Here is a 9,323-nt window from a genome sequence, read left to right on the forward strand (position 1 = left end):
CATCTCCTTTCAGGATAATTTATCGTGATAATAATAACGTAATTTTGAATTTTTTCCCCAGCTGTTTCTTACTTTTCCATTCTTTAACTTTTTACGGAAGCCTTTTAGGGCCATGCTAATTGACTTTTTACAAAATAGAGGAACTGGTTCCCAAAAACTGTCTCAAATAAAGGAAAAAGGGGAGGAGGGTTGGTTATATAATCATTGAACCTGTAAATTGAGTTTTGATATTTGTCACTGAACATCAGATAAACAATGAATTAATACACAAGTTGTACCAGTTTATCTTTTTATTTATCACTTTTAGGAAAAAAAATCATACTATTGGTAGAGAATTTCACAATTTGTTAAATCAAATTGATAATTTAATATATCAAATAAATAATCTGTTATATCAAATTAATAATTTGTTATATCAAATAAATAATTTGTTATATCAAATTAATAATTTGTTATAAATAATATGCTATATAAAATTGGAAAAAATAAATTAAGATGGCCTTAAAGGTGTCACACCACCAATTACTCCCTCAAATTTAGAACGTATGTGAAGGTAGGCCTACTCGGACAAAAAATAGTGCATTTGATGTCATTGTTTACTGAAACTACCCAACAAATTTGCAGAAATGAAACTTTTGGTGAAAGAGTAATATATTAAGACCATTTTAAGCCCAAATTCACTTGTCTATGAGTTGACATTAAAATTTGAGGATTAATGCGCTCCATAGTATACTAATTTAAGATTTCAAGAAAACCAGGGGTTATTTTTAGTGGTACATCAGTTCGGAAGGTCTCTTCTTTCTTATATGGCTTTAAAGGTATGCTGAAAATTGGCATGAAAAAAAGGTGATACCTGTACGATTCAGGACATACCTGGTTTGTAAGAGGTCAAACTTAAGATAAAAAATTTAGAAAGCTATGAAAATTGCAAAATTTGGTTGAACAGATAGGGACTTTTAATTGGTGGTCTGACACCTAAAAGGCATCCGTAATTTCTCTTATGCACAGGTAAAGATACTCCCGCTTTCTTTCAACGAAACAGCATCCAAACTACACCTTCAAGTAAAGCTAGGTTCACACTGCCGATCAGATCAACTCGATCAGGCCCGATCAAGACAAATTACGTGATCGGGAGGCTGGTCTGACTCAATCGACAAGAATGTTCGGGATAGTCATCGATCTGACTTTCTACCCGAGAGTTTTTGACATGTCAAAAACAATCGCGTAAGGACCGAGAAGCAAGTCACTCGAGAAGAGATCGATAATTCGTCGAATATTTGTCGAATTGATCGGGAAAGGATCGTGTAGAGATCTAGTTTGGTCGGAATACAACAAAATTACCGATCAGTACTCGATCATTTCGACATTTGCTCGACTAATGTCCGATCATTTCCAGATTAACTCGACCAATGTCCGATCGCTTCCGGATCAATGCGACTTCTATATTTATTTTACCCTAGACCAACTCGACCAATACCCGATCTCTACGCGACCACATTCGACCACTCTTCGATCTCTACTCGCCCATACACGAGAACACATGACTGCTACACGATTCTCTAAAAGTGTGTGCAGATCTGATTAACTTTCATAACTCTGTCTCCGCAAAAATATATTCGCAACATCATATTTAACTGTACAAAAATTCCTCTATGTACAGTACGTGGCTTTACTTTTGCAAGGAGAGGTAACATTTTAAAAGAGAGGCAAAAGACACCAAAGGAACAATCAAACTCAAAGGTCGAAATCAAAGCGACACAGCCATAGCAAAAAACCAGAACCGACGAGAAGACAAACAGCAGTCCACATAAAATAGAAAACTAAAAAATTAGCAACATTTAACCCAACAAAAACCTGGGATGAACTCAGGTGTTCCGGAAGGGAAGAATATCCTGCAATTTTGGCACTGGCGCATTTTTCAATTATGAAAGTAATTGTGCAACAACATTCAATATTAGACTGCTGACGACTAAGTTATCTTTCGAAGTTGGTTTATAAGAAAATCGATCAAGATTATATTTACCTGTTTTATGGGCTATTTTCTGTTTTGTCTGTCCGTATTTTTCGTTTGTCCAGAAATTTTATTTTGCATTAGCATAAAAAAAGAAGATGTAGTACAATTGCCAACGAAACAGCTCTTCACAGAACACCAAATGACATAGAAATGATTAATAACAACTCTAGGTCAAATTACTGTCAATTTTTTTTTCATTCGAACCTTTTTACGTAATTTCACACAAAAGGACAAATATTTTTTTTTTATTAGGAGCGAATTTCGTTCTTTCACTAGCGATACAAACAGTGAGTTCACCGTGCACACGTTTTGATCATTTGTTTCTTACATACTTTTGCAAAGTTTGCATAAACTGTGACAAACTATACACTCGCTGCTAATGCGTCTTCTGTTGGTCGTTTGTCGTTTTGTTGGTTCAAACGATGCATTTCTTTCTAACTTTAATATTAAATCAATTATCTAAACGTGTTCTGGCTTGTCATAACTAAATATATTGTCTTAAATTACTCAAATTTAGGTATTATCCTCCTTTCTTTCATAAAATAACAGCTATGATAGAAAGGAGGGTAATACCTAAATTTGAGTAATTTTAGACAATATTTTGAGTTATGGAAAGCAATAACATAACTCTTTTTTTAAAAAGGCTTTACCATCATTTCTTCATACATTCATCTGATTAAGATGAAAAACTGTCAATAAAATTAAATATACATAGAGGAGCGATGTCCTTTGCGTCCATAACATCTTCTACGGAGTCTATTTCCCCGCGTTATAAGTTGAAATAACAACAAAATGTGCATGCGTTTTTGACAGTTCAAACAGGGTCAGCAAACTCTGATTTAACGATGCATTTGTTTCTACTACTGTAACGATAAACAAACTATAAAAAATGGCACACAACGTTGACTACACTTTGGTTAGAAAAAAATGTACTCTTGATCTCTTGATAGATATATGTAAAGTTGTAAACAGTTTCAGAAAAGGTATCACTCCAGGGGATTGAAATTCTATTTTGTGTCAAATGTTGGGGAAATATGTGACATCTTTGCCCTCATTTTGCAATATTTTTAAGCAAATACATGCAGGTTTTTGCCATACAGCAAAAAGAAAATAAGTATCTTTAACCATTCAACTACTGGATATCAAATCTATGAAAAAAAAACTGATTACATACTTATGCACATGTATTACAGAAACAGTATGCTTTATTTGTAAGAAATCAAGGAAAAGGGGATTGTAAAGTTTAGGTATATTGCTATCTAACATAAGTAATAATCCAGTGACAAATCTTATTGTGTGGTGTCATTCCCCAAAAAGAGCAATACAAAGTACCATTACATATCAGTGTCCACTATGAGGAAGTTTTTATAAGCATTTGGTTCCTCTTTGTTAATTTAGTGCAAGTCTCACATACTGCCCAAATGTGGTCGGAGTGTCAGCCACTGCCTCACTTAGATTTCTCGGCACCCGTTGCTGTCTAAACCTGCTTTTTCGACTTCTTTTCACTCTCCAAGCTCCGTTACAGCTATTAACCTGTCTCTCTGAGCTCTTACCACCTTGCACACAAATCCAATTGCTTTATTTCTATATAGATATTTTAAATGTATGATTTTACTCGGACCATCTACTGAATATAACCAAATATACGGGAAAATGTGTCCATGGGACACTGATAATACCCAAGCTAGCATATATAACATTATAAAGGGTCATTACTCAAGAACGGCCACGCAAATTCGCATTGAACTGTGTTTTATGGAAATAAGCATTGTGTATACGGCGTTTCATAAAATTTGGTTGAGGCAAAATAAAATTAAAGAACGGAAACTAATATTGTTGGGACTTACGCACGGACAAGGGTAACACGTAATGCCCACTCCGAAGCGGCGGGAATAAAAGTTTTATGACGTTTTTATACTAAAATTGTGCATACTCGACCAATTCCCGATTATCCCTTCGACCCATATACGAGCAGGTCGATCTGGTCTGGTCGAGATCAGACTGAGATCGTGAAAAAATTGATTTGGTCTAGCTAGTCGAGTAAAGATCGTGTAAAGATCGTGAATTGATCGGAATTATCGATTAAGTATTTATTTTGTTGTCGGGATGGAGTCCTGATGGGTCGTGAATTGTAGAGTTAAGGTCTTGTATATTCGGATGGCGGTCGGGTAGAAGTCGTAAACAGGCCCGATCAAGAATTTGGTTGAGCTTGGTCGTGGAAATTTGGACAATCGGAATCATCGAGTTGTTCTGATCGGCAGTTTGAACCTAGCTTTAGACATATACAGTTCAGCAAACGCTCTTTTTTTTATAACAGACAATTGTCTTTACAATACGTATAGATTGTCCCGAGTTTAGAAAAATCACTCGACCGCATTCAGCATTTGTCAACAGAAATATTTTTCAACAATTTTCAATTAAAATTGTTGCTGACTTTTTTCCTTTTTTATTATTTTCTAGTCATAAAGTGTTCATAAAGGTTGCTTTCTAGTAACACATTATTTCAAAGACTTATGTGACTTTGGATTTCTTGAAATAAATGTGCTGTAGACAAATAACTTGTGGTTACAAGAAAAAGTTTTATCTTAAAACACATCACTCATCATAGATACCAGGATTAAATTTTGCAATTATTCGTTAGACGAGCGTTTTGTCTACAAAAGACTCATCAGTGATGCTCGCATCAAAAAAAGTTAAAAAGGCCAAATAAAGTACGAAGTCGAAGAGCATTTAGGACCAAAATGGTTTATCATGTTATGAGTTGAAGAGTTAAGCATTTTCATTATTCCCAAGGTAAAGACTTGAAATGATAACCTTCTTATCATCTTAATATGTAATTTGACAATGTACTTTTGTTATTATGATAGCTTGCTTGTCGGAGTAGCTGACTGAAATGGTTTCGTTGGTCATATCTTATTTAAGTGGCACCATCACTTCTTCTATTTGTTGTTGTTTTAATTTGTCTCCAGTCATTCTTTTCGTCTTTGTTTAATTGTTACGTTTCATATACTTTATTTATTATCAACTATTTGAACGATTGATCTCTGTGAATATATGGTTGATTAATCTTTGATGGACGTTTTAAAGAAAATATGTGTACTAGATACACACATGAGGGCGTTAGCTTAAATACATTTATATATAATACTTTCATCAAGATAGTAAATGTGACACAAAAGGATCGATTTCAGTGATATAGGAGAAGTGTCTGTCAGCAATATGTATTTACGTTATGGAAAATCATGATCAGTGCAGGAAATCAACTTACATTTAATGATGTATTAGTGACATATATTTTCTTACGTGACCATGGCTAGATAAAAGATGAAATCTGTAAACCGAAGTTCGTATTATGGTTACTTCGTATATTCAGTAGAAAGTACAAGATTTTTTTTCAGCTGTGTACCTTGTCCACAAAAATGTATTCATAGTTATTATACTGTTGCAGTGAACAGTCATGATGTTTACATCATGATTCAATGCATCGTCTTTATAGTTTGTCAGTTTCTGAAGTCAATAATGACATGTTTGGCTGCTGCATGGATCCCAATAATGAGACATACAAACCAATTATCTGTTTTGGTTGCTCACACTCTTTTGTAAACATGACGAAACCATACGCATCTGTCATACAAATTGGAGGTATAGCTAGGTAAAAGGCAAAATCACAAAAATACTGAACTCCGAGGAAAATTTAAAAAGGAAAGTTCTTAATCAAATGGCAAAATCAAAAGTTCAATTCATCAAACGAATGGATAACGACTGTCACATTTTTGACTTGGTACATGCATTTTCTTTTGTGAAAAATAAAATGGTGGATTAAACCTGGTTTCAAAGCTTACAGTATAACGCACAATTTCCATGGGAAAGGCCTGTACCATGCCAGGAAATTGACAGTTGTTTATTTTATTCGGAACGGAACGTTGGTTGCGTTCGTCGAGCTTTACAATCCGCTCAGTCCCTAAATGCTTAAACAAATCTATTATCATCTTTAAAGTTGATCAGGATCCGAAAAATATCTTTGTAAGATTAACATAGTCATCAAATGTTAGTAATTTGAATGAAATAACTTAACATTACAAAATTAAAAACAAAACAAAAAACAAATATTAAATAAGTTGGATAGAAACAATACGTGTTAGTGGAACAACTTTTTTCAGTACCTGTTCGTGACCAAAACTTCCAAAAGGTCAAAAATTAAACAAACATGTCTTAGAAAATAAAACAAAACGATTCTAAATATTTAATATTATTTTGTATTTTAGTGAAACAGGTACTGTGTATCTAATGAGTAAAAAAATCATAAAAAAACGTGTATGGAATTTTACTAACAATGATAACAACAATCGTTTGAAGTGGGAAGTACATACAAAGAAGGGTTGTTGTTTGGATACAAGTATCATTACCATACAATTTTAAAGGATTGCGATTTTTTTAGATATTATTTTATTTATTTTAAAATACAAATGATAAATGTTATCAAAATGATTGTGATGTATGCAAAATGTAAGTATGCTAATGATTATCTAAACAATTAATTATGATTTACATAACTTTATAAATTGCAAAACCGATTGACATTTCATAAGATAACACATTGATGTTTCCTTCTATAACAATACAATGAATATTATGCCACATAATTAATTTGAATGATTAAGAAATAACCACAATCTAAGCTTGTTCCAAACGTTTTCAAGATCTTTATCGTTGTCAATCGGCCATGCAATAAAGGCAAGGTCCTTCCATAAAACAGCTAAGTCGTGCGGAAGTTCCTCCATATCTATTCCTTTGGTTATGACGATAATCTTTTGTAGATTCTGTGAGAAGTGATGATATTTTGCCCGCTCAACTGCATATTGTCCCCATATATCATTCTTAAAGGAAGAAGTTACAATGAATATAATATGTCTGCTTTGTTCAATGCAGTCAGCGAATGCGTCAGCTATAGGTCTCCCTACAGGGAAATCTCTATGTTCTATGCACATTTTCAATCCCCATTTTCTCTCTAACTCAGGCATTAGTATATATTTTATCCATGCCAATTCACTATCAGGATAATACACGAAAACATCATATTTGAATTTTACATCGATACCCTTTTCTAGAGTGTGTCTAAAGCGTTTGTATAAATAAAATGAAATTCGCCATCTAAAACTGTAAATCAGTGTAAAAGGAAAGAAAATAGCAATAAATGCTACAATAAGACCTATCCCTGCTTTAAGCCACACACCGCTGTCACATCCAGCAAAAAGTTCATTAAAATGTTCAGCAGCAGTACTAGTGTTAATTTCAGATGAATTGTGTAAAAGGCATTGATAGGTTTTATTGGCGTCAAATGTGATATTTGATCTATGAAGCCAACGGATGAAGTCGTAGTTCGTACAATCGCAAACAAATGCGTTGTTGCCTAAATGCAATGTAAAGGGTCCATTTCGTGTATGCAAAACATCGAAAAATTCTTGAAATGTACGATTAATATTGGTAAGAAGGTTACTTGTCAAATCGAGCTCCATGAGATTTGGTATCCTTGTAATAGCAAGTGGAACTGCTCTTAAAAGGTTATTTGACATATTCAGGTTTGTCAGTCTAGTCATTTTTTCAAATATATCTGAAGTCATATTCCACAAAAAGTTATATGAAATATCTAACCTTTCTGTCCCTGAAATAAACGTAAATATGTTTTTCTCGTGTTTGTTTGTAATGTACAAATTTGTGCTTTTCATTACAAGTGTTTTAAGTTTAAATAAAGGATACAGTTGTATTTTATCGAATACTACTCTTGAATCAACTCCCGTTACATCTAGATACTCTATCACTGAACCGTTTGATATGGTTGCCTGATCGACGGTTTTACAGAAAGACACATCAAAACGATTTATAATCGCATTCGGGGGTATTTTCCACAAGACTGGTTGCCCGCTGTGTAACACATGGCTCATATGCACTTCTTTTATTGAAGAGGGTAATGTTATTACTCGTTCTTCAGTGATATTAGTTAGATTACTCACTGCAATAGGTGGATAATTGATAAAACTCAAAGGTATAAATGAGTACTCGAATTTCGTGAGGTTTTGAGTTCTATTGAAAAACTGTTTAATATTTTCCAGTCGATGTGCGTGAAATAATGAAAATCGGTTCTCAGATAGTGAAATATTAAGAAAACATTCAGGTCGATTGAAAGTAAGGAGTGAACCATCTTCAAAATCTACTATGTTGTTTTTAGAGATATCAAAAACCTCTACGCAAATCGTTTGTAAATACGTCACCATTTCTTTTGTAATATTTACTTCATAGCTGTATGCACTGTGGTTTGTAATCGATTCATCATTTACATGATGAAAGTTTATCCTTTCCATAGAACTATTTACTAAGGGTTTTAGAAGCTGGAAAGCTTGGATTGGATGCACAAAAGTATCCGACAAATCTAACACTTTGAGATTTGGAAAATGTTGAAGGGTGTCCTTCTCTGCTTTAACAAACTGTTGACATCTATTCATATGCAAATATTCAATACTCCAGTTAAAATTTATGAATGTTGAATAATTCAATACCTCTACTTTACACTTATCGAATTCCAATACCTTCAGTTTATCCATCTTCTTGAACCCTTCTCCAAATACAGGTATTGGTCCAAGATCAATAGCAAGGGTTTCTAAGTTTACAAGTACTCCAAGTGCTTTGTCCGGATAATAAGTCGCCAGTTTTGCATTATTTGAAAAGTTCATGTTTCTACTGATATCAAGTAATGATATATTAGTTATAAACCTAAATAAGATTGGTGTATATGCTGTAAAGTCTAGATTGTTACAAGACATCTTTAGTGTCTTTAATGATGTCAATCCAATAAAAGCATGAGATTCCAAGCTTTTTAATTTGTTGTTGTTAATTGTCAGGTCAATTAATACATTCAAATTACTGAACGCGCCATTTTTTATCATCTTTATTTCGTTATGGTCAAGAATTAGAACAGTGATATTGTCCGATAGATTCTTTGGTACTTGTGTCAGGTTCTCATGTGAACAATCTGCAACGATAGATCCAGTTGTGTTTTTGGGCTTACGGCAATGGTTCTTAGCTGCAGTTATATAAATCCAACAAACACACGAGAAAAACATCACTATACTTCTTTTGTACATTATGTAACTGTGATAATAAATTCTTTCGAATCAATGGCAATAAAGTAAATTTGTTTTAACGTTCCAATGACAAAAGTAAAATTTTTAGATACATATCTTTATATATTTAACTACCTGGCTTGTGCGATAACATGACTAAATTTACAATATCCTATGTTTGCATTTAAATT

At 33.4% G+C, this 9,323-nt stretch overlaps 1 protein-coding gene across 1 annotated transcript; it reads right to left on the reverse strand.

The window, feature by feature from the left end:
• Positions 1–6,552: 6,552 nt before the first annotated feature.
• Positions 6,553–9,323, reverse strand: LOC143080574 (toll-like receptor 4). The gene has a single exon (XM_076256477.1). It carries the CDS (start codon positions 9,151–9,153, stop codon positions 6,658–6,660), a length of 2,496 nt encoding a protein of 831 aa, XP_076112592.1. The 5' UTR covers positions 9,154–9,323; the 3' UTR covers positions 6,553–6,657.

Source organism: Mytilus galloprovincialis, chromosome 6 (genome assembly GCF_965363235.1).
Source record: "Mytilus galloprovincialis chromosome 6, xbMytGall1.hap1.1, whole genome shotgun sequence".
Taxonomy (NCBI): Eukaryota; Metazoa; Mollusca; class Bivalvia; order Mytilida; family Mytilidae; genus Mytilus; species Mytilus galloprovincialis.